This window comes from Dipodomys merriami, unplaced genomic scaffold, assembly GCF_024711535.1.
Source record: "Dipodomys merriami isolate MVZ:Mamm:240054 unplaced genomic scaffold, mDipMer1.0.p SCAF_19, whole genome shotgun sequence".
In the NCBI taxonomy this organism is placed as follows: domain Eukaryota; kingdom Metazoa; phylum Chordata; class Mammalia; order Rodentia; family Heteromyidae; genus Dipodomys; species Dipodomys merriami.
The window spans coordinates 11,087,329-11,113,623 of NW_027203270.1; the positions used below are offsets into that span (position 1 = coordinate 11,087,329).

The window sequence follows — 26,295 nt, forward strand, 5'->3', positions numbered from 1 at the left end:
GAAATTAAAGTAGGGTCGCAAATGCGAGAAAGTGGGGGAAGCACTTCGTCACGAGCTGGTACTAATCGCGCCATGAGTTTCCGGAGGAAGCGTGGAGCCGGTGCTGAGCCTGCCAGCCAAGAAGCCCTCTGAGCCACTAGGCCCAGGCGCTGTCCGCCAGACGCCATTCGTGCGAGGCGCGGCAGCGGAGCTGTCAATCAAGCTGCGGTAGGGTGAGGTGGGGCGTGGCGTGACAGGCAGGGCGTGACCGGGGGGGCGTGGCGTCCGTGGAGGCTGATGCGCGTGCGCGAGGCGACGCAGCGCTTCTCCCTAGCTCCGGGCTCAGTGGTGAAAGTCGCGTCCCGGTCGCCTGCCGCGCGGCCGGATGAGGGGCGTGATGGACCCGGAGCCCGAGCTCGAGCTGTTGCTGCAGGAGGCCCGCGAGAACGTGGAGGCGGCACAGAGCTACCGGCGGGAGCTGGGCCAGCGGCTGCAGGGTCTGCGGGAGGCGCAGAGGCAGGTCGGAGGGCCGCATCCGGAGGGGCGCTGTGGGCCCGGGGCGGTGGGCGCGGACTGGGAAGGCTCGGGCGCGCGGGAATGCCGGAAAACCTCCGGGAGTAGAGGCGAGAGGTTCGAAAGGCAGACGGAGCCCTGGCAGGATCTGCTAACGGGGAAGCAGAAGCCGGGGAAATCGGAAGGGGACGACGAAATTTGGGGGATCGGAGAAAAGAGAGTTGGGGGACCGTTTGCAAAACCACGCGGGACAGAAGGGGGCAATGCATGTGAGCCCCCACTGAGCAACAGCGCGTGTGGGGGGCACAGAAGGTGGTGGTAACGGAAGAGGTTGGTGGGGGGGAGGTTATTTGGGAAAACTTGTAATAGATTCCTGTTAGGGATCCTGAGGAAAATGTGGGACAGCGACCTGGAAGGTAGTGTGTGTGGGGGGGAGAGATTTAAAAGTGGAGCCCGAATATTTGTTGTGGCGAGGGTTGGAGAGGAAAGAGAGGGAGAAGCGATAGGATTGGGAAGGGTAGCCATCATGTTAAATGAATGAGGTTAATGTTTGAAGGTTACGGACCTGGTTGCTTTGAATCAAAGTAATCTTGTTCTAGATGGATTAGAATTTAAGATGAAGTTGTTGGAAGTGCCCCAGAAGGAAAAATGAGATGCTTGAGCTAAGGTATACACAGGTATAGGGAGCTGGAAAAAGACATTGAGGCCGGACTGCTGAAGGAGAAGCTAAATATATTTACTTAGGGGCAGTTATCTCTTCCTTGGAGAAAGGGTTATCAAAGATAGATGGAAAACACGTGGGGTTCTGAGCACTCTCAAACAGACGTTAGAACCCACTGCTGAGTGTGTGATGGGATAAGTAACTTCGGGCCACTATTAATATAAGCACTTCTTAAACGTTTTCGGGAGTAAGTAGGATTCCATTTGATTTTCTCTGGGACTTATTTGATATTCTTGGATATTGTTATTGCTAAGAATATATAAAATGCTTTGGGTGGGCTGGGAAGGTGGCTCAGTGGTAGAGCGCTTGCCTTGCATGCATGAGGCCCTGGGTTCGATTCCTCCGCACCACATAAGCAAAAAGGAAAAAGCCGGAAGTGGCGCTGTGGCTCAAGTGGTAGAGTGCTAGCCTTGAGCTGAAGAGCTGAGGGACAGTGCCCAGGCCCAGAGTTCAGGCCCCACGACCGGACCCAAAAAAAAAAAATGCTTTGGGTTTTACATATCTTTGAATCCTTGTAGAAGGGCTGATGTACAGCAGATGTCATTCATATTTTATTAGCCAAACTGGGAGAAGAATATAGATATGATTGTCTTGGTTCAGCGAATACTTTTCAAGGCTTTCCAATGCACTTATCTAGATTTTCCTTTGGAAACATCTGCATTACTCTTGCTATTTTGAAATAAATGTTCTAAATCTGGTACATTGTTTTTTGTTTTTTTAAGTTTAAAACATTTCTTGGAGGCTATGTGCTGGTGGCCCTGCCTGTAATCCTAACTGTTCAAGAGGCTGAGATCTGAGGATAGAAGATTGAAGTCAGCTCAGGCAGGAAAGTCCATGTGGTTTATCTCCAATTAATCAGCAAAAAGCTAGAAGTGGAGCTGGGGTAACCTGAATGCTAGCCTTGAGGGAAAAAGCTAAGGGACAGCACACAGGGCCTGAGCTCAAGCTGGCAGATGGACAAACACATACACAAAATTTCTTGGGCTGAGTGTGTATGGCTTAAGTGGTAAAATACTTAACTAGTAAGTGAAGTTCTGAGTCCAAATTCCAGTATTGTAAAAAAAAAAATAGAATACTTCTTAATATATGACTAATGTTTCAACTAGTTGAAATGTCTTTTATATAAGTATGACTGTTTAACTCTGTGTCAGCAATTAAGCAGTAGGGTTGACACTGAAAGAATGAGGTTAGCACCTGGGAGTGGTGCTGAGGAATGTCTCATGACTGGATAGTGTATGTATTAAAAAAAAGTGATTTCCAATCATAGGTACATAGTTCAGTTTCCAAACCAAAGGCTGGGGGTGTGCCTCAGTGAGACAGTGCTTACCTATCATATGTAAGACAGTGGGTTCAATTCCAAGCACTGCAAAAAAAACAGCAAAACAAATATATAGTCTTTTATTATATATTTTTAAAATCAGTATGTTTCTGGGGCTGGGAATCAAACCCAGAGCTTGCACATGTTAGCAACCATATTGTCAGTGCACTATATCCATAGTCTATTTTGTATCCAGTAATTTAAATACAGAACATTCTTTCTGGTAACTTAGTGTGGTTTAATGTGGGTGTTTTGTTTTGTTTTGTTTTGGAGAGCCATTGTCTTATGAGGTAGGAAAGATTAAAAGCACATCCATCAGTTAGATTTATGATGACAGTGCCTTCTGACTATACTTGAAATAATAGTATAGCTCTCTTTTGTTAACTGGAATGTCTGAGTGTGCATGTTTGGATTTGTAGAATAAGATCTCTGACAATTTTTTTTTTTGTTTTCCTTTTAGGTTTTTTTTTTTTTTTTTTTTTTTGGTTGTGGGGCCTGAACTTGGCCTGGGCGCTGTCACTCAGCTCTTCAGCTCAAGGCTAGTGCTCTACCACTTGAGCCACAGCACCACTTCCAGCTTTTTCTGCTTATATGGTGCTGAGGAATTGAACCTAGGGCCTTATGAATGCAAGGCAAGCACTCTACCACTGAGCTACCTTCCCAGCCCCTCCTTTTAGGTTTTTTTTTTTTTGTTTTTTTTTAAGATAGATTCTAGATATGACCTTGATCTCACAATCCTCTCGCCTTCCATCTCCTATGTCAACTTACCTATATATCCAGTTTTTTTTGCTGGAACCCTAAGTCTTTCGAATTTTAGGTAAGCTCTTTATCACTGAGCTACATCTCCAGTATTTAAAAATAAGTAGCTGTTTTTGTTTGTTGTTTAGTATATTTTTAGAGTTCTAGTCATTTTATTCACTGCATAAAATACATGGCTTTTGGACTGGGAAGGTGGCTCAGTGGTAGAGCGCTTGCCTTGCATGCATGCGGCCCTGGGTTCGATTCCTCAGCACCACATAAACAAAAAGAAAAAAGCCAGAAGTGGTGCTGTGGCTCAAGTGGTAGAGCACTGGCCTTGAGCTGAAGAGCTGAGGGACAGCGCCCAGGCCCAAAGTTCAGGCCCCACGATTGGACCCCCCCCCCAAAAAAAAAAGGCTTTTTAGTTAAAATGAGGAAAATGAGAAGAGCAGAGAGGAAGGGATGCTATCATTTATGTATGCATGTAAATAATATATACATATTATATGTTTATGCATGTATGCATATATATATATATATATTATTATGCCTGTACTAGGGATTGAACCCAAGAGTCTAGATACTATCTTACTATGGCACTGTACCACTTAAGCTACAGCTTCACTTCTGGCTTTTTGGTGGTAAATTGGAAATAAGAGTCTCCAATTCAGAAAAGGTGTCTATAAAAGCATGAAGAAATGCCTTGCTTAAAAAAAAAAAAAAGAGTCTCCAATTCAGAATATACAACTCAGCTTTTATTGAAGTGAGGGCCTGGGCTCTGCTCCTGAGCTTTTGTGCTCAAGGCTAGTGATCTACCACTTTGAGCCATTTCTGGTTTTTTTGGTAGTTAATTGGAGATAAGAGTCTCATGGACTTTCCTGCCCACGCTGATGTTGAACTATGATCCTCAGATCTCAGCCTCCTGAGTAGCTAGGATTACAGGTGTGAGTCAACAACATTCAGCTGGACTTTTATTTTTAAGTATTCTTACAAAATTGTGAAACTACTATAATTGCCTAATTTGTATCATACCCTTAGCTGTCTCTATCACTAGTCCCCAAGTACTAACTTAACTTTCTTTCTCTGGATTTGCTTGTTCTGAGCGTTGTGTATACATGGAATCATACTCTATGTAATCCCTTGTAACTGACTTCTTTGACATATGTTTTCAGGATCCATTATATAGTAGCATGTGTCAGTGCTTTAGGCTTTTCATGGCTGAATATTTGCAGCGTGGATATATTACATTTTATTTATCTAGTCATTAATTACTGGATATCTGACTAGTATGAATATGCTGCTATGAGTACTATCTACGACCGAATATCAGTGTACAACTGTTTATGAGGGAATGTGCTTTTCTTTTCTTTTCTTTTTTTTTTTTTTTAGAATGTATCTACTAAGGCTGGGAATATGGCTTAGTGGTAGAGTGCTTGCCTAGCATGCATGAAGCCCTGGGTTTGATAAGCTCAGGGACAGTGCCAAGGCCTTGAGTTCAAGCCCCAGGACTGGCAAAAAAAAAAAAAAAGAATGTATCTATTAATTACTGGATCATATAGTAACTTTTTTTTTAGTGTAAGGTTTATTTAAATCTTTTCAGAAACTATTCCCCCAGGAAAAACTCTGCCTACTTTTTAATGTTTGATTTTGCTCCTTACCCTTTCACAATCTCATAAAGTTTGTATTTTAATAAGAAATTATGAATATGTCTAGAAGTCTAAAAGGAAGAATAAAACTATTCTGTCCTAAACAACTGCCACTGTGTAGTAGTTTCTCTTTGGTGGTTTGGGCCCTACCCTCTGTTTTCAGAGAAAAGGAAGTTCTGTGTCAGAATGGAAGAGCTGGCTCTAAATCTTAGTGCTTGAATAAGTTAAAGGCTAAATAGATGTTTTGTTATTTTCAAGAAATCAGATGTTTATAGCCACCCTGTCCTAATACTGAAATCTTAAGAACATTTCTCTGTACTGGAAGTATGGCTCAAATAGTTAAGTACCAGCCTTGAGAGAGAAGGCCCTGAATTTAAGCTCCAATACTGGCAGAAAGAGAGAGAAAGAAAGAAGAAAAGAAAGAAAGAAAAAAGAAAAGGGAAGAAAAAAGAAAGGAGAAAAGAAAAAAAGAATAATTTACTTGTAGCTCCCTGGAATATTTGGTACTTAGATGTAAATACCAAATAAATTAACTCCCACTCTCAGAGCAAATTTTCATTATGCATCAAGTATTTCTAGGTCCTATATAATGAAGTTAAGGAAATAGACCACTGCCCTCAGGGATTTACTCTCTGGTGGCCAATAAAAATAAAGCAAGTAAGGAAAACCTAAATTTTTGTACATTTGTTTTTAGATTACCTTTCCAGTATGTATTTCATCACTTACCCTATTCTACAGCATAGTGTTTTCTGCTTGTTTGAAGTATAGTTAATAAATAGAGATGCCAGCTATTCACTCAGTCCTCACACAGCAGCATGTAATGTGAGGACAGTGCTAACTGAGCTCTAGGCCTACAATTTAAACTCCATCTTTCTACATTATCAAAGCAGGATTTGTGTGAGGTATTAGAAGTGGTAAATGCCAGTATTTTAGTCTTTGCAATTATAGTTCATATATACAGTGGTATTGGCCTTCATTTGCCTTTTAGTATAGTGATTTTTTAATTTTGTTTTTTTTTTGGGGGGGTCTCTCCAGCCATAGATAAAAGCATGTTGCTAGCTGGGCGCCGGTAGTTCACACCTGTAATTCTAGCTACTCAGGAGGCTAAGATCTGGTTCAGAGCCAGGCCAGGCAGAAAAGTCTGTGAGAATTTTTATTTTTTATTTTTTTTATTTATTTATTTTTATTGTGAAAATACTGTACAGAGGGGTTACAATTACATGGGCAAGATAATGAGTACATTTCTTATCAAGCATTGTAGCCTCTTTGTTTCCCCTTCCCATCCCTTCCCATCCTCCCCCCCAATCTTCCCCACTCCCCCCCCCACTGTCTGTGAGACTTTTATCTCCAGTTAACCCCCAGAAAACCAGAACTGGCACCTTGGCTCAAGTGGTAGAGTGCTTGCCTTGAGCTGAATAGCTGGGAGACAGCACCCAGGTCCAGAGTTAAAGCCCCATGACGACCAAAAAAACAAAAAAAAGCATATTGTTTAAAATGTTAAATAATTGTGCAAATATATGCAAACAAATAACTGATCTGAAGTCAGTGCTTATCTAGCATGTACTTTTTGTTGTTCTGTTTTTGGTGCCTATCTTGGGGCTTGAGCTCAGGGCCTGGGCACTGTCCCTGAGCTGAACTGTTTTTAAAATCTCAAGACTAGTGCTCTACCACTTGAACCACAGCTCCACTTCCAGCTTTTTGGTAGTTAAGAGAAAAGAGTCTTACAGAGAACATTCCTTCATTCCTTCCAACCTCTATCCTCAGATCTCAGCCTCCTGAGTAGCTAGGATGACAGGCATGAGCCACTGGTGCTTGGCTGTCTTTTTTTTTTTTGCCAGTCCTGGGGCTTGAACTCAGGGCCTGGGCACTGTCCCTGAGCTTCTTTTGCTTAAAGCTAGCACTCTACCACTTGAGCACAGCATCACTTCCAGCTTTTTCTGTTTATATGGTACTGAGGAGTTGAACCCAGGGCTTCACACATGTTAAGCAATCACTCTACCATTAAGCCACATTCTGTGTGTGTGTGTGTGTGTGTGTGTGTGTGTGTGTGTGTGTGTGTGTGTGTGTGTGTGTATGCGTGTGTGCGTGCACGCGTGTGTGTGCATGCACACGTGTGTGCCAGTGCTAGGATTAAGACTTGAACTCCAGGGCCTAATACTCTTGTATGGCTCCACCTCCAGCATTTTGGAGGTTAATGAAAGATAATAGTTTCACAGGCTTTTCTGCTCTCTAAACCTTGATCCAGAGGATCACCATTCCAAGCTCCCAGCCATTTAAAAAAAAACTGTTTTCAGATAATCTTTTATAGATGTAACCAGTATTCTTTATATATATTTACATATATATGGTTTTTGGGGTTTTTTTTGTCTGTCGAGGGGCTTGAACTCTGGGTATGGGCGCTGTCCCTGCACTCATCAGCTCAAGGCGAGCGCTCTACCGCTTGAGCCACAGCACCACTTCCGGTTTTCTAGTGCTTTATTGGAGATGAGAGTCTCACTGATTGGTTGGGCTGGCTTTGAACCTCGATTCTCAGATCTCAGCCTCCTGAGTACCTAGGATTACAGGCGTGAGCCACCGGCGCCCAGCTTATTTATTTATTTTTATTTTTTTATTTTTTGTCAGTCGTGGGGCTTGAACTCTGGGCTTGAGTGCTGTCCCTCAGCTCTTCAGCTCAAGGCGAGTACGCTACCTCTTTGAGCCAAAGCGCCACTTCCGGTTTTCTAAGTGGTTTGATGTGTACTACTCGGTTTTCTATAGATCATTATAGCCACAGAATTTGAAAACACAGGATACTAAAGATTGGGGTATAGAGTTCAGTAAACAAAAAAAGAAAGAAAGAAAGAAAGAAAGAAAGAAAGAAAGAAAGAAAGAAAGAAAGAAAGAAAGAAAGGAAGGAAGGAAGAAAAGAAAGAAAGAAAGAAAGAAAGAAAGAAAGAAAGAAAGAAAGAAAGAAAGAAAGAAAGAAGTAGAAGTCGTTATGTCAAAAACGAACTTTACAACTTTGGTGGGGGGAGGAGGATTGGGGGGGTGGGGGGGAGGATGGTACAATGCTTGATAGGAAATGTACTCACTATCTTGCCCATGTAATTGTAACCCCTCTGTACAGTATTTTCACAATTAAAAAAAGAAAAGAAGGAAGGAAGGAAGGAAAGAAAAAAAAGAAAGAAAGGAAGAAAGAAGGAAAGAAAGAAAGAAAGAAAGGAAGAAAGAATTATTTCAGAAACCAAGATGGGAAGTCTTGGTAGCTCAGCAAGAAAACAAAGTTATTATTGATCCTTTTATCTCTCACTTCCTCTTCTGTTACCCATTTTCAAAACAAAACCTGTTTGGATATAATTTGTTACAGCAGTAACACTCTGTTATAGTATCTTAAGAAAAAGTCAATTTTACAACTAAAGAAGACCAAGAACAAATGAACTCATTTATAAGTAACCTATAATTCTATTCTTTCCAGACAGTTGCTGTTAACATTTTTTGTTCTGGTGCTAGGCCTTGAACTCAGGCCCTTGGGTTCTCACTTGGCCTTTTCTCTCATGGCTGATACTCTACCACTTTAGTTATACCCCCAGTTCTGGTATATTCTACAGAGTTGAGAGAATACTGTATATGCAACTTTGTATCTATTTTTTTTTTCTCTTAGCATTATAAGCACTTACCAAAAACATTTTCTTGAGCTGGGAATATCATTTAGTGGTAGAATGCTTGCCTCACACACATGAAGCCCTGGGTTTGATTCCTCAGTACCACACAAACAGAAAAAGCCAGTAGTGGTGCTGTGGCCCAAGTGGTAGAGTGCTAGGCTTGAGCAAAAGAAGTTCAGGAGCTGGGCGCTGGTGGCTCACTCCTGTAATCCTACCTACTTAGCAGGCTGAGATCTGAGGATCCCAGTTCAAAGCCAGCCTGGGCAGGAAACTCTGTGAGACTGTTACCTCCAATAAACCACTAGAAAACTGGAAGTGGTGCTGTGGCTCAAGTACTAGAGTGCTCACCTTGAGCTAAAGAGCTGAGGAACAGTGCCCAGGCCCAGAGTTCAAGCCCCAGGACTGGCCAAAAACAAACAGACAAAAAACTTGCCCTAGTTTGGTGGTTTATGCCTGTAACCCTAGTTTCTTAGGAGGCTGAAATCTCAGGATCATGGTTCAAAACCAGCCTGGGCAGGAATGTCCTTTGAGACTCATGACTCCAAATAACCACCAGAAAACCAAAAGTGGTGCTATGGCTCAAAATGGTATAACCTTGAGCAAAAGAGCTCAGGGACTGGGCCTAGACTCTGAGTTCAAGCCCCATGACTGACAAAAAAAAAAAAAAAAAAGGAAGAAATATATTTAAAACCAAGTATTTATGTTTGTTAGGCTGTTATTCTACCGGTTGAGCTATGACTCCAGCCCTGTGTTTCAATGTGTTTGTTGTTGTTGTTTTTGTTTTTGCCATACCTAGCGCTTGAACTCTGGGCCTAGGCCCTGTCCCTAATCATCTTTGTGCTCAGGGCTAGTGCTCTACCACTTGAGCACAGTGCCACTTCCAGCTTTTTCTGAGTAGTTTATTGGAGATAAGAGTCTCGTGGACTTTCCTGCCGGAGCTGGCTTCAAACTGTGATTCTTAGAGCCCAGCCTCTTGAGTAGCTAGGTTTGCAGGTGTGAGCCATTGGTGCCCAGCTTGCTCATTATTTTTGATGCATCACACTGGGACGCATGCTTGAGCCACGATCTGCCTACTTTAGAGTGAGATCACAGTGCCACTATGTTTTGCTTCCCTCCATGTTGGAGTCTCTCAGATTTTCCTCCCTGGTCTGGCCTGGAACTAAGATCATCCCAGTCTCAGCTTCCCATATATAGTTTAAGATGATAGGCACATGCCACTGTGCCCAGCTATGACTTAAGAAAGGGTCTCATGGGCAGGGAAGGTGGCTCAGTGGTAGAGCGCTTGCCTTGCATGCCTGAGGCCCTAGGTTTGATTCCTCAGCACCACATAAGCAAAAAGAAAAAAGCTGGAAGTGGTCCTGTGGCTTAAGTGGTAGAGCGCTAGCCTTGAGCTGAAGAGCTGAGGGACATCGCCCAGGTTCAGAGTTCAGGCACGACCGGACCCCCCCCCCCCAAAAAAAAGAGGGTCTCATGAACTTTTTTCTGCCTGGGTTGGCCTCAAACTGAACCTCAACTCCCAATAAGCTAGGATGATTATAGGCATATGAGACACCGGCACTTGTCATGCAGTATAATTTTTAGTGTTGAGGCAAATAGAATCTGTTATATATTTACAGAGCTTTTGCTGTTGATAGGATGAAATGTATTGACTGAGGTCCTGCAAATATCAGAAGCAAAGGTTTGTAGGCACAAGTAAATAATTTCAATATGGGAATACAAGCCACACATACCTTTGTTTACAAAAGACACTTGCACACATAATTACATAGATTTTTTCAGTCATCTTTTCAGAGGTACCCTTTACATATGGTAGTGTGAAAGCTGCTCGATTGGAAGTTTAATTGAAATAGAAAAGGAGGTTGAAAATTAGAATAGACATTCTGAATCAATGCTAAACTCATTGATGTTACTTAAAAGTATGGGACTGGCTGGGCGCCAGTGGCTCATGCCTATAATCCTAGCTACTTAAGAGGCTGAGATCTGAGGATCATGGTTCAAAGCCAACCTGGGTAGGAAACTCCGTGAGACTCTTATCTCCAATTAACCACCAGAAAACCAGACGTGGTGCTGTGGCTCAAGTGGTAGAGCACTAGCCTTGAGCTCAAGAGCTGAGGGACAGCACCTAGGCCCAGAGTTCATGCTCCACCACCGACAAAAAAAAAAAAGAAAGAGTATGGGACTAACACAGAGCCACACTTTTTTTTTTTTTTTTTTTGGCCAGTCCTGGGGCTTGAACTCTGGGCCTGGTCACTGTCTCTGAGTTTCCTTTTTTTTTTTTTTTTTTTTTTTTCTTTTTTTTTTGGTCCGGTCGTGGGGACTGAACTCTGGGCCTGGACACTGTCCCTCAGCTTTTTCAGCTCAAGGCTAGCGCTCTACCACCTGAGCCACAGCACCACTTCCGGCTTTTTACTTTTTGCTTATGTGGGGCTGAGGAATCGAACCCAGGGCCTCATGTATGCAAGGCAAGCGCTCTACCACTGAGCCACCTTCCCAGCCCCTCCTTTTTTTTTTTTTTTTTTTGTCTATGAGTTTCTTTTGCTCCAGGCTAGCGCTCTATTACTTGCGCCACAGCACCACTTCTGGCTTTTTCTGTTTATATGGTACTGAGGAATTGAACCCAGGGCTTCGTTCAAGGCAAGCACACTACCACTAAGCTACTATATTCCCAGCCCAGAGCCACACTTTCTTTTTTTTTTTTTAAGTAATTCGTGGGGCTTGAACTCTGGGCCTGGGTGTTGTCCCTCAGCTCTTCAGCTCAAGGCTAGCACTCTACCCCTTGAGCCACAGTGCCACTTCTGGTTTTCTGGTGGTTTACTGGAGATAAGAGTTTTACGGACTTTCCTGCCCGGGCTGGCTCTGAACCGAGATCCTCAGATCTCAGCCTCCTGAGTAGCTAGGATTACAGACGTGAGCCACCGGCGCCTGGGGAGCCACACTTCTTTATGTAGGTTTTTTAAAATGTATATTTATAATGCTTGATAGATAAAATGGTTCTTATTGTCATAAATCTGGTAAAAATGGCTAGTATGTTTTCTAAAAAGCCAAACAAATTTAGGGCCAGCCTTTTATTTTTGAGGGCAGTCAGTGAAACACTAATAGCTGTGGTCATTTTTCTTGTCTCTGTTAGCTATGAGATCTAGAGAAATCTAACTGTCCTATCTGTAAAACAGGAAAAATAGTGCCTACTTCCTACTTCACTTGGCTAGTGTTGGAATTAAATGAGAAACATTTATTTAATATGCTTAACACAATGCCTGGGACATTGGATATTCTTAATTAATGTGAGCCATAATAAGAAAGCCACTAAATAATACTGTTATTTGTGATGAACTCGTATTTCTCTAGCTGTCCACTTGTTCTTTAAATGCCTCCTACTCTTTCCCAGCAGAATGTTCTTTTTGAGCTCTGGTGGCAGTTTATGATTTGTTACACTTACAAGAGAACTTAATGTTTTCTTATAGTAGCTTATAGTTGCAATTGTCTATTTCTTTATTGGAATGAGAGAGAGAGACAGAGAGAGAGGGAGAGAGAGAGAGTGTGTGTGTGTGTCCGTGCGTGCATGCATATGTATGTGTGTATGTGTGTTTCCCCTAGAGAGGATCCAGTGTGTAATCTGGATTGACCTTGAACTTTTTGTTTTATTTATTTATTTGTCAGTCATGGGGCTTGAACTCTGGGCCTGGGCGCTATCCCTCAGCTCTTCAGCTCAAGGCTAGCGCTCTACCACTTGAGCTACAGCACCACTTCCGAACTTTTTGTTCTCCTATTGGGATTATGGGCATAAACCACCATGTGTAGCAGAATGATAGTTTTCTTTTAGGTCAAGACTGTACTTAATTTATCTCTGTGTGTGTGTGTGTGTGTGTGTGTGTGTGTGTGTGCGCGTGTGCACTCCAGACCTGGGACTTGAACTCAGGACCTGGGTACTGTCCCTGAGCTTTTGTGCTCAAGGCTAGTAGTACTCTACCACTTGAGCCATAGCTTCACTTTTGGCTTGTTGGTGGCTAATTGGAGATAAAAGTGTCTCACAGACTTTGTTGACCAGGCTAGCTTCAAACTACGATCCTCAGATCTCAGCCTCCTGAGTAGCTAAGATTATAGGCCTGAGCCACTGGTGCCTGGCTAAAAGCAATCATTTTATTTGCTTACATTGCTGGAGATTGATCAGTGCTGAACTAGGCAGTTCTGGTTTTGCTTGGCAGCACTCTTGTGGTTGCAGTTGGATGGCAGCTGAGGTTAGAATATCCAAGACAGTTTTCATTTATATGTTTGGAGCCTAGTGTTAGCAGGACTCAGAATGCTAGACCTTCATACCAGTCTCCAACTCTGTCTCACTATCTCACTTTCACTCTTGCTTTTGTTGTCCCCTGCCTCACTTCATCTTTTTATGGTCCTTTCTCTTGCACCCTCTCTTGCAACCTTCCTCCCTTTTTCCCTTCTCCAGTCAGTCTGTCCATGTGTGTGTGTGTGTGTGTGTGTGTGTGTGTGTGTGTGTGTTTGTGTGTGAGTGTGTGTGTGTGTGTGTGTGCGCGCGCGCGCGTGTGCTGGTCCTGGGTCTTAAACTCAGGGCCTGGGTGCTATCCCTGAGCTTTTTTGCTCAAGGCTAGTGCTCTGACACTTGAGGCACAGCTCCACTTCTAGCTTTTTGGTAGTTAATTTGAGGTAAGAATCTCACTGACTTTCCTGCCTAGACTGGCTTTGAACCACAGTTCTCAGATCTCAGCCTCCTAAGTAGCTGTTACATGACTGAACCACCAGTGCCAGCCCTTCTGCTGTCTTTCCTCCTAATTTTTCCTTTCTATGTGTCCTGTTTGCCAAGACAGCTTTGACACTTTTATGTAGTATAGCATAAAAGTGGAAGTTGCCTAGGAAGTGGCATGGAGTCTGTTTCATTGTTGCTATGAACATGTGACAGTGTTGCTAATCATTGTCCAGAGCCCAGATTCTAGGGTAGAGGACTACAGGCCATGAGTTCCAGGAGGTGTGGTTCTTGGTTTATTGGGGGGCAGTAATGTAGCAAACCACCACACCATGTTCTCAAATAGTCATGTCTGGGGGTAGGAGTTGAACTCAAGATCTCACTTGCTAGGCAGGCACTGACAGTTGCTTGTACACAAAGTTGTTTCTAGAAGAATTATGCCTACCATTAGTCCTTTTGTTGTAGTTATTTTTTTGATAGGGTCTTATGCCAGGGCCTCACTAGGACACGAATCCTCCCATCTGTGCCTCATATGTAGCAAGTACATGCACCACTCCAAGCATTTTGATTGAGATGCTGTCTCACTACCTTTTTGCCTAGAGTGGCCTCCCAGGTAGTAGGATTACTGGTGTGCATTGCTGCACCTACCTTCAGATAACCCATTTAGTGTCTAAAATAGCTATAAGATGAAGGTTTGATTCTTCATGAATTGGTTACATTTCAGAGGATATATATATTATAGATTTCTAGCTGTATAGAGATCTCTCTATCTCTATAATATGCACACTTCTTTCTTTCTTTTTTGATGCTGCCACCACTTGTGGACATCAGACTAAAGTTTCTTCAGCTACATGGACTCACACCAGGGACCTGCTAAGAAGCCTTCTAGGTCTGTAGCCTTGGGGCTGTATCATTGGTTCCTCTTCTGAGACTTCCAATTTCTTACCCTGAGAAGTTACTGGTTTTCTGAGCTCACTATCCTGCAGAAGGCATTTATGGCCTATCCAGCCTCTGATCATGTGATTTAATGGTTTGTCTATGTTTCTTTCTCTCTTTCACTCAGTGCTCTGTTACTGAACTATGCCCTCAGTCCTTCACCTTTTCTTTTCCCTTCCTTCCTCGTTCCCTCCCTCCCGACTTCCCTCCCTGTTTGTTTATAGACAGGGTATGTCAGGGTATGACAAGCAGACGGGTTAGCCCCAGACTCATGATCTTCCTTGCTCAGCCTGCAAAATGATAGGATTACAGATATGTGCCACCATGCCTGTTCATCCCTTATTTTTCATCGATAGTTCTTGCTTGTTTGTTTGTTTTTTTTTTTTTTTTGTCGGTCATGGGGTTTGAACTCTGGACCTGGGTGCTGTCCCGCCGGTACTCTTCAGCTCAAGGCGAGCACTCTACCTCTTGAGCCACAGTGCCACTTCCGGTTTTCTAGTGGTTTATTGGAGATAAGAGTCTCATGTACTTTCCTGCCCTTTCCTGCCCGGGCTGGCTTTGAACTGTGATCCTCAGATCTCAGCCTCCTCAGTAGCTAGGATTACAGGCATGAGCCACCAGTGCCCAGCAACATTTTTTTTTCTTTATTCAAATATATGCCTGTCACCTGCCAGTGGCTCACGCTTGTAATCCTGCCTACTCAGGAGGTTGAGATATGAGGAGCCAGGTTCAAAGCCAGCCTGGGCAGAAAAGTCTGTGAGACTCATCTCACAAACTATCAACAACAGAAAAAAAAAAAAAAAAGCTGAAAGTGAAGCTGCGGCTCAAGTGATAGAGTGCCCGTCGAGTAAAAAATGCTCAAGGACAGTGCCCAGGCCCAGAATTCAGATCCAAGGCCTGGCACACACACAAAAGCTATTTGCCGGGCCCTGGTGGCTTACACCTGTAATCCTGGCTACTCAAGAGGCTGAGATCTGAGGATTGTAGTTTAAAGCCAGCCCTAGCAGGAAAGTCCATGAGAATCTTATCTCCAGTTAACTACCAGAAAACTAGAAGTGGCACTATGGCTCAGGTGGTAGAGCAATCGCTTTGAACTAAAAAGCTCAGGGAAAGCACCCAGGCCCAGAGTTCAAGCCCCAAGACCAAAAAAACAAAACAAAACAAAAAAAGGGCTGGGAAGGTGGCTCAGTGGTAGAGCACTTACTTGCCTTGCATGCTCGAGGCCCTGGGTTCGATTCTTCAGCACCACATAAGCAAAAAGAAAAAAGCCGGAAGTGGCACTGTGGCTCAAGTGGTAGAATGCTAGCCTTGAGCTGAAGAGCTGAGGGACAGCGCCCAGGCCCAGAGTTCAGGCCCCACAACTGGACCCCCCCCCCAAAAAAAAAAAAAAGTTTATTTCTAGGAGAAGAAAATGATCCCAAGGGAATACCAAGTTTTAAGTGGCAGTGGTTGGTATTCTGTCATCAAAAAGATCCAGGGCTGGGAAGGTGGCTCAGTGGTAGAGCGCTTGCCTTGCAAGCATGAGGCCCTGGGTTCGATTCCTCCGCACCACATAAGCAAAAAGAAAAAAGCTAAAAGTGGCGCTGTGGCTTAAGTGCTAGAGCGCTAGCCTTGAGCTGAAGAGCTGAAGGACAGTGCCCAGGCCCAGAGTTCAGGCCCCACGAATGGACCAAAAAAAAAAAGATCCAGATTTGTGATGAGAACGCAGGGTGAGGTGAGATGGATTCTCTCTTCTGTAGCCCTCTCCTGTTTTGTGTTTCTATACTTCCTTTTTTTCTGAGGTTCTGAAACAAAAATAAAACATGGTCAGGCTCTGTAATGGCTGAAGGAGCTTTTGAATTCTGAAGAGGAAATTGACTTTACCCAACCAGTGGTTTCCTGTGTATGTTGTATCCGGTGAAGGAGGCAGGGCCTTGGTGATATATTGCCGTGCTCAACTGCAGAATTTCCTTTTGCTGGTGGTGGTTTGAAATGTGCTTCAAGGTTCTGACGTGTCTTCATGTATTCTTATATATTCTGCTATGTGCATTACATAGAAAAATCATCTGTGACAAGAAAATATGACTGATACAGCAATCCTGGATGTATCTTTTTAAAATAATATCAAAATTATAAGGCATTCTTTCCTTGGTTCTTTTTAGCATTAACTAGTTGTACAAAGGAAGTGTATTTGACATATCTAGACATTCAATAATGTACCTTGATCAGACTCAGCCCTTATCACTCTTTTATTTCCTTTCTCTCCTTCCTAATCTGTGTGTGTGCACGCGCGTGCACGCACGTGTGTGTGTGTGCACGTGTGTGTGCGTGCTGGTGCTTGAACTCAGGAGCAGGATACTACACTCTCTCAGACTTTTCACTTAAGACTGGCACACTACTACCACTTGAGCCATATCTCCTAATATGAAGCTAGTCCAAGCAGACAAATCCAAGAGACCAATAGAAAGCTAGAAGTGGTATAACACTAGCCTTGAATTCAGGACCAGGATACTACACTCTCTCAGACTTTTTACTCAAGACTGGCACACTACCACTTGAGCCATATCTCCTAATTTGAAGCTAGTCCAAGCAGACAAATCCAAGAGACCAACAGAAAGCTAGAAGTGGTATAACACTAGCCTTGAGCAGAAAAAGAAAAACGAGCAGAAAAAGAAAAACAAACACACAAGGCTCTGAGGTTCAGCCCCAGTACTAGCACAAATAAACACATGGTTTGGGTCATGGCTTGCCCTGGTATGCAAGCACTGTATGCAAGAGTTCCGTCTCTAGTATTGGGGAGGAAAAAATGTTAGTGTATATACCAATATCCTTTTTGTTTTTAGGATATATAAGATGTAAAGATTTTTTTTGGTCATATCTTTTAGAACAAGGTTCTTTTTTTTTTTTTGCTAGTTGTGGGGCCTGAACTCTGGGCCTGGGCCCTGTCCCTTAGCTCTTCAGCTCAAGGCTGACACTCCACCACTTGAGCTACAGCGCCACTTCTGGCTTTTTCTGCTTATGTGGTACTGAGGAATCGAACCCGGGGCCTCATGCATGCAACGCAAGCACTCCACCACTGAGCCACATTCCCAGCCCCAGAACAAGGTTCTTTATCTGAACTTTATAGATTGAGAGCAGTATGTTTCTTAAGTGTGGCTATGCAATTACAGATCACAGGTTTAATTTTGAAAAAATGAGTCTATCTGTATAGTCCTCCTCCTGCCCTTCCTCTAAGTTTCTGCTTCAGTCAATCTGAGATGTACCCTGCAGTCTGAATTACAAGAAGCTTACATGATTCTTTGCCAAAGAAAGTTCTGTAATTACTCCTATAGGCAATCCATGGCTGCGATTCGAAAGAACTTGTCAACTTTTGAAATTGAATGATTTTTTTTCATTTTTTATTACTTATTTAATTTGATTTTTTTCTTTTTCTTTTTTTTTGGGGGGGGGGGTCTGGTCGTGGGGCCTGAACTCGGCCTGGGAGCTGTCCTTCAGCTCTTCAGCTCAAGGCTAGCGCTCTACCACTTGAGCCACAGCGCCACTTCTGGCTTTTTTTTTTTCCTGCTTATGTGGTACTGAGGAATCGAACCTAGGGCCTCATACATGCAAGGCAAGCGCTCTACCACTGAGCCACCTTCCCAGTCCTTTTGTTTTTCTTAATTGAAGATAAAAGCCTTACAGACTTTCCTGCCAGGGCTGATTTTGAACTGCCATCATCAGATCTCAATCTCCTGAGTAGCTAGGAATACAGGTGTGAGCCACCAGGGCCCGGTGATTTTTTTCCTTTAGAGTCTGGATTCCTTTTTCTAGAAAGAGAACCTGTAAATTTCCCATCCAGAGTCACAAAAAAGCACAAGGATTCAAGAAGAATTAAGTCATTGTCCCAGCTCTGCTTCCTCTGAATCTTTTTTCGGTTATAAATTCTTAGTTTTCTCTTAGAATAATAAGGGAATTTTATGTGAGGTCAGTTTTGTCTTGTCTTGTTTTGTTTTGTTTTGTTGTGTGGTATGCGTGTGCGTGTGCGTGTGTGTGTGTGTGTGTGTGTGTGTGTGTGTGTGTGTGTGTGTTAGTTGTGGAGCTTGAACTCTGGGCCTATGCGCTGTCCCTCAGCTCTTCAGCTCCAGGCTAGCGCTCTACCACTTGAGTCACAGCGCCACTTCCAGGCTTTTGTGTTTATGTGGTGCTGAGGAAGCAAACCCAGGGCCTCATGCCCCACTTCTGGCATTTTTCTTTTTGCTTATGTGGTGCTGAGGAATCCAACCCAGGGCCTCAGGCCTGCAAGGCAAGCGCTCTACCACTGAGGCACCTTCCTAGCCCTGTTTTCATTTTATTTTTAACTGTATTTTTTTTGTCTTTTCTTTTTGGTACTGGGGATCAAACCCAGGATGTTGCACTTGCTAGGCAAGCGCTTTGCCATGGAGCTACATCCCAGCCTCAATTTTTTTTTTAAATTGTATTCTTGTATTCTTTCTGTGCTTCTTTCATTAAAATGAATTTTAAGTCCTTAGTAATTATGTTTTTGTACCAGAGCTACATTGTATAAATAATAATAATTCCTGCTTTTCTTTCCTTTTTGTTTTTGCTTTTTAGGCACAGGATCTTGCCATGTACTCTAGGCTAGCCTCAAATTTACTATCCTGTATCAGCCTCCTGAGTGCTGGGATTACAGGCCTGTACCAACACACCTGGCATAGTAATAATTTCTAACATTTATTTATTGAGAACAACAATGTGCAAGTTAACTTTACCAAACTCAGTACATAGGTTTTAATTATGCTTCACAGCCACTACATGAAATTACCATTAAATATACTCAGTTAACAAGCAAATTGAAGCCTACATTAACTTAACATAGTTTGTGGAACAGTAGAACTAGGTCTTGAGTCCTTTCTGATATAGTGACCAATTCTGTGTAGTTCTATAGATTACAAACTAATCTAATTTTTTTTTTTTTTTTTGTCGGTCGTGGGGCTTGAACTCTGGGCCTGAGCGCTGTCCCTCGGCTCTTCAGCTCAAGGCGAGCGCTCTACCACTTGAGCTACAGCGCCACTTCCGGTTTTCTGGTGGTTTATTGGAGATAGGAGTCTCACGGTCTCTCCTGCCCCGGCTGGCTTTGAACCGCGATCCTCAGATCTCAGCCTCCTGAGTAGCTAGGATTACAGGCGTGAGCCACCAGCGCCCGGCAAACTAATCTAATTTTGTGTGGTTGTATAGATTACAAATTAATCATATATCTATAGATATATGCATAGACAATGGAATATTGTTCAGCTTTAAAAAGGAAGGATAGGGTGGGGCACTGGTGGTCATACCTATAATCCTAACTGAGATCTGAGGATCAGAGTTTGAAGCCAGCCCAGGCAGGAAAGTCCAGGAGACTCTTAACCACCAAAATAGCTGGAAGTGGCACTGTGGCTCAAGTGGTAGAGTGCTAGTCTTGAGCAAAAAAGCTCAGGGATAGCATCAAGGCCCTGGACTAGCACAAAACAAAACACTTTCTTCCCTCCCCCTTCCCCTTCCCTTTCCCTTTCCCCTTGCCCTTGCCCTCCCCTCCACCCTCCTCTCCCTCTCCCTCTCCCTCTCCCTCTCCCTCTCCCTCTCCCTCTCCCTTTCCCTCTCCCTCTCCCTGACCCTGTTCCTGTCCCTCTCCCTCTCCCTCTCCTTTCATGGGGCTTGAACTCGGCCTAGGCGCTCTACCACTTGAGCTACCACACCACTTCCAGTTTTCTGGTGGTTAATTGGAGATAAGAGTCTCACAGACTTTCTTGCCCGGGCTGGCGTTGAACCACGTCAGATCTCAGCCTCCTGAGTAGTGAGGATTACAGGTGTGAGCCACCAGTGCCTGGCTAACATTTTCTTTTTAATGAATGGAAGATAAAAGTTGTGCTGTACCTTTTAATAATTATGATGGTGATGACTGTGATTTAACTTTTTCTAAATATTCTAAATTTGAGCTTTTTAAAAAATTTCCTTCTAGATCAAAGAGAGTGCATCACAGACAAGGGATGTGCTCAAACAGCACTTTAATGACTTAAAGGGAACCCTTGGGAAGCTCCTGGATGAGCGATTGGTGACCCTTTTGCAACAGGTGGACATCATTGAACAGGAGACCATTAAACCACTGGATGACTGCCAGAAGCTCATAGAACATGGAGTTACCACTGCAGAGGACCTGGTCCGAGAAGGTGGGCGTCGAGAGAGCCTGTTAAATGTGGTTCATTCAGATTGATACTTGGCTGATGTGTCAAGATACCAGCAGGCTTCTTGACATTTATGGGGTCCCTGGGATGTTTCTATCTTGAGAGTTTATAATATGACAGATCTGAAGTATCCCATGGTAAGTATAATTGAAGTACTGATCAGAATCATTTACAAAATAATCAGTAAATAGGGGCTGGAAATGTGGCTTAGTGGTGGAGTGTTTGCCTAGCATGCATGAGGCTCTGGGTTCAATTCCTCATTACCACATAAACCAAAAAAGCTGGATGTGGTGCTGTGGCGCAAGTGGTAGAGTCCTAACCTTGGGCAAAAAGAGAAGCTTAAGAACAGTGCAGAAGCCCTGAGTTCAGGACCCAGGACTGGCAAAAAAATAATAAATAAATAAATGATTTGTCCAAATGGTTTTGTGATTCTATGTGTTTTGTGGAACAGTTTTAAGGTTATTTTGAATTTGTTCAAATATTTTTCAGTGTAAGTAGTTTATAGAACTTAAATCCCCATCTCTTTTGAGAATGTTAAAATGATTGGTTTATTTCTGAAACTTAGATTTGATTTTGGTTTTGGGTTTTTTGGTTTTGTTGTTTTAATTGGTACCTGTCCTGGAGCTGAAACTCAGAGCCTGGGCACTGTCCATGAGCTTCTTTTGCCGAAGGCTTGGCTTGTATTACACCTCTACTTCTGACTTTTTCTCAACCTCCTGAATAGCTAAGATTACAAGTGTGAGATACCAGTACCTGGTGAAACTTAGATTCTTATGTTTCTATCTTGAACAAGATTTTTTGGTTAAGTCATACCAAAGTCTTGCCTTATTTTCTCCCCTGCTTCATGGGGACCTTCCTACTGCCAACATGGGTGTCTGTCAGGTTCACTAAATGAAATGGTAGCAGTTCTGTTCTTTGGGATTCATAGCTCAGTGAGAGAAGACATGCTGAGTGAGATCTGTCTGTCTAGAAAAGTACAGGGTAGTTTTCTGAAGGAATCCCATAGAGCTTGAAGAAGTTCACCTGGACACTTAGATGGACAAGTTAAATTATAACCTATTGTACTACCTTTTTGAAATTCAGAAAAAAAGTACTAAAAGGAAAAGTTCTAGGGCCATGACTCAAGTGATACAGTGCCTGCTTAGCCAGCACAAGGGCCTGAGTTCAAACCCAGGCATACATGTATAATCTAGCACTCCGGAGGGAGATATAGATATAGCAAGATTCCAAGTTTTAGGCTGGCCTGGATTTCAAGTTCCAGTCCAAGCTGAGTTACAGCAAGAACTTGTCTCAAATATATAAAGAAACTGTATATGAAAACAGCCCAAGGGCTGGGCTGGGAATATGGCTTAATGGTAGAGTGCTTGCCTAGCATGCATGAAACCTTGGGTTTGATTTCTCAGCACCACATAACCAGAAAAGGCCAAAAGTGGCACTGTGGCTCAAAGTAGTAGAGTGCTAGCCTTGAGCAAAAAGAAGCTCAGGGGCAGTGCCCATGCCCTGAGTTCAAGCCCCAGGACTAGCAAAAAAGAAAAAAAAAAAAGTATCCTCAACATATTGGGGGAAAATAAAAAGAAATTTATCAAGCATACCAAAGGAAAAGAGATGGCCGTGATGCCACGGAGAAGTGACATCAGGTTTAGAGTGAATGGCAAAATCAAGGATTCATGGAAGCCAGATGTTTGTAACTCATGCCTAAAATCCTAGCTATTCAGAAGTTTGAGATCAGAGGGTCTTGATTCCAAGCCAAATCAGGCAGGAAAATCTATGAGACTCTTTTTTAACCAGTTCTGGGGCTTGAACTCAGGGCCTGGGCACTGTCCCTGAGCTTCTTTTGCTCAAGGCTAGCACTCTACCACTTGCCACAGCACCACTTCCAGCTTTTCTGTTTATGTGGTACTGAGGAATTGAACCCTGGGCTTCATGCATGCTAGGCAAATTCTTTACCACTAAGCCACATTCTCAGCCCCTTTGAGACTCTTATCTCCAAGAATCTACTCAGAAAAAGCCAGAAGTAACACTGTGGCTCATGTGGTTGAGTGCTAGCCTTGAGCAAAAGAAGCTCAGGGAAACCGGGCACCGGTGGCTCACACCTGTAATCCTAGCTACTCAGGAAGCTGAGATCTGAGGATCGCAGTTCAAAGCCAGCCAGGGCAGGAAAGGTGAGACTCTTATCTCCAATAAACCACTAGAAAACCGGAAGTGGCGCTGTGGCTCAAGTGGATAGCACTAGCCTTGAGCTGAAGAGCACAAGGACAGCCCCCAAGCCCAGAGTTGAAGCCCCACAACCAACAGAAAAAAAAAAAGCTCAGGGACAGAGCCAAGGCCCAAAGTGCAAGCCCCAGAACTGGCCAAAAAAATTTTGGGGGGATAAAATTATTGATTAGTTATGGATGATTATGTGGATATAAAATGAAGGGGAAAAGGAAGGATTTTGGATGATGAAAATGAGCTTGGTTTTGGGTGATGAGGTCAATGGTGGTGTTATTTATTGACATAGGAGGTGAAGGAAGAATAGAGATTTTATGGGACACTTAGGCATTTCATTTTGGGTCCTGAAGGTGTCAGAGTCACAGTGGTATATGCATTTAATCCAAATCCATGTGTAAGTAAAATCATCAAGAGATACTGTATAATATGGACAGAACACCAATGTATGCCAACATTTAAAGAGCACTTGAAGGAAAAAGGAGCTCAAGAAGGAAACTAAATTCCATCCATCCCACAGAATGAGCTTGGTGGATGGCATAGGATAAAATGTATGGATAGCTCAAAAGTCTGTCACTCCAGCTGGAAGTTAATTGCCTTTTGATCTCCTTTGAATTCAGTGTTAACTTTACATAGTAATAATAATGGTCAATGAGAAGTTCTTATTTTTCACTGACCATAATAGTGCCTTTGAGAAAATTCTTTTTAGGAAGACCACAGAATATCTTTCTCTGGAGGCTTTGGACTTGGAAACAAATTCAGAAACAGGCCAGCACAGGTCAGGAGTGTTCACTCATCATCCAAGGACTGTTTTCATTTTAGAAAATAAATCCTTTGGGGCAAATACATATTTGTTATAGCACTTGGTGCTTGAATTTTTTTTATATACTTCAAAAACATTGTTAATTTCTCACTCTTCCTCCCAAGGGAATTTGGAGCATTTGGAGGCAGTATTCAATGTGTTTCTGTTTTTCTGAGTAGAGTTTTTTTTTTCTTTCTGATAATACTGGTGTTTGAACTCAGGGACTCACACTGGCTTGGAAATTGCTTGCTTATCTCGTATACTACCATTTGAGCCACATCTCTGGCCCTGCTTTTTGCCTTTTTTTTGTCGGTAGTGAGGTCTGAACTCTAGGCCTGGGCACTGTCCCTCAGCTATTCAGCTCAAGGCTAGCACTCTACCACTTGAGCCATAGCACCACTTCCGGCTTTTTTTTTCTGCTTATGTGGTGCTGAGGAATCGAACCCAGGGCCTCATGCATGCAAGGCAAGCACTCTACCACTGAGCCAACTTCCCAGCCCCTGCTTGTTATTTTAGAGATGGTGTTTCTCAGATTTCTCTGTCTCTAACTGGGTTCACGTCATGATCCTGTGGATCTAAGCCGGTAGCTTAGATCTATAGATAGGATTGCAGGCTAATGGTGCCAGGCTCCTGTTTTTCTTTGGGTGAAGAGAATCATAGGCTCTAACTTCAGTAACTCCAGGGTGCATTGAGATAACAAGGAGTTTTGGCAGTGTTTTTCAGTACTATGGAGGATTTAGAAGTTGTTTATTTTCATACCCACTGTACTACATTTCCTATTATCCTGTTGAGTAATTTCTGACCTAATGTATGATGTTTTCTCTGGCACATCTGACTACATCATTTGGCTTTTTCCTTTTTCCTTTTTTTTTTGGCTGATCCTAGGGCTTGAACTCAGGGCCTGAACACTGTCCCTCAACTTTTTTTTTTTTTCCTCAAGACTAGTGCTCTACCACTTGAGCCATAACTCCACTTCTGGCTTTTTTGGTAGTTTACTTGGATGTAAAGGTCTCATAGACTTTACTACCTGGCCTGACTTTGAATCCTCATCCTTAAATCTTAGCCTCCTGAGTAGCTAGGATTACAAACATGAGCCACCAGTGCCAGGCATTCATTTGTTTTTTTAAGACCTTGTGTCCTGTTGTTCCTATTAGGATAATATTTTGTTTCTATTGAAGTTAAAGATTCTGTAGTAGGGATGGAAAAAAATTCCTGAGCCTACTGCTTTATGGAAAATTGATTATTGGAAATAGAGTGCTTGTATGGAACACAACCTTTCTTATCTCTGGTAAAATGCTGCCATGTATACTGTAACCCCTTTCCTCTTGAGCCTAGCTTTTATAAAATAGCCTCCTTTTCTTATTTTTTCTCTTCTCTTCTTTGCTTTGGTGCCAGTTCTGGAGCTTGAACTCAGGGCCCTGGAGCTGTCTCTGAGCATTTTTGCTCAAGGCTAGCACTTGAGCCACAGCTTCACTTCTAGCCTTTTGTTGGTTAATCAGATATAAGAGTCTCTCAGTGGCTCATGCCTGTAATTCTAGTTACTCCACGATGAAATCCTGAGGCCCACAATTTGAAGCCATCCCAGGCAGGAAAGCCTGTGATACTCTTTATCTCCAATTAACTACCAAAAAATCCAGAAATAGTGCTGTAGCTCAAGTGGTAGAGCACTAGCCTTGAGCACAATAGCTCAAGGACAGTCCTCAGGTCCTGAGTTACAGCCCAAGGACTGATACAAAAAAAAAAAAAAAAAAATCATGGACTTTGCTGCCTAGGCTGGCTTGATACTGAGATCCTCAGATCAGCCTAAGAAACAATGATTGCAGGCATGAGCCACTGGCTTCCTGCTAATAATTTCTTTTTCTGTGTTTATCCTTGCTTACAGCTGGTTCTCTGCCACTTGAGCCATGCCTCCAGTTCAGCATTTTGGTGGTTACATGTCTTTGTTTGTTTGTTTGTTTTTTTGGGTCTGGTCTTGGGGCCTGAACTCTGGGCCTGGGCGCTGTCCCTCAGCTCTTCAGCTCAAGGCTAGCGCTCTACCACTTGAGCCACAGTGCCACTTCCGAGGAATCGAACCCAGGGCCTCTGGCATGCAAGGCATGCACTTTACCACTAAGCCAACTTCCCAGCCCCTGGTTACATGTCTTATGGACTTCTCTGGCTGACTTCAAACTCAGTCTTCCAGGTCTTAGCCCCTGAGTAACTAAGACTATAGAGATGAGCCACTAGTGTAAAACTAAAATAGTCTCCTACTTTTTTGCCTTTTGCAGGTTTGAGTATGGCATGACTTCTTTTTTTAAAATTGTTATTATAAAGGTAAAATAGAGAGGGTTTATAGTTACATAAGTCAGGTGATAAGTACATTTATTTTTGTCACCCTTCCCTTGCTCTCCCAGTTTTTCCTCCTGTGGCATGACTTCTAGCAGGAATTATTTACAAGAGAACTGGGAACCCATATAGACACAAATTGTGTTTGTTGGTTGCTTTCTGGTGTGGCCATTTTTCACTGTACTCATTTTCTTACACTTGGTTGTAGGTGAGATTGCCATTCTTGGTGGGATAGAAGAACAGAATGAAAAACTGTGGAGCTTTGCCAAAAAGGCTTCCCACATCCAGTTGGACAGGTAAAAGAGTTTGTCCTTGGGACATAGGTTTAAGTGTTTTAGTAATGTCTCCTTTTTTCCCCAAGATGAAAGGAATATATTTTTTCAAGTTTTTTTTTTTTTTTTGGTCGGTCATGGGCTTGAACTCTGGACCTGTCCCTCAGCTCTGCAGCTCAAGGCAAGCGCTCTACCGCATGAGCCACAGCACCACTTCCGGTTTTCAAGTGGTTTATTGGAGATAAGAGCTTCATCCTTGAGCCGGGCACCAGTGGCTCTCGCCTGTTATCCTAGCTACTCAGGAGGCTGAGATCTGAG

General features: G+C 43.1%; 1 protein-coding gene across 2 annotated transcripts in view; it reads left to right on the top strand.

Annotated features, from left to right (window-relative positions):
• Window positions 1–298: 298 nt before the first annotated feature.
• The window catches only part of Crlf3 (cytokine receptor like factor 3), a 43,750-nt gene continuing 17,753 nt past the window's right edge, over window positions 299–26,295 (top strand). Inside the window, exons 1-3 of one of the 2 annotated variants that reach the window (XM_070027248.1) lie at window positions 299–499; window positions 20,148–20,355; window positions 25,914–26,001. In XM_070027248.1, coding sequence (XP_069883349.1) covers window positions 365–499; window positions 20,148–20,355; window positions 25,914–26,001 — 431 coding nt within the window. In that variant the 5' untranslated portion in view covers window positions 299–364. The remainder of the gene's footprint in view (window positions 500–20,147; window positions 20,356–25,913; window positions 26,002–26,295) is intronic. The other variant, XM_070027249.1, reaches the window with a different exon arrangement.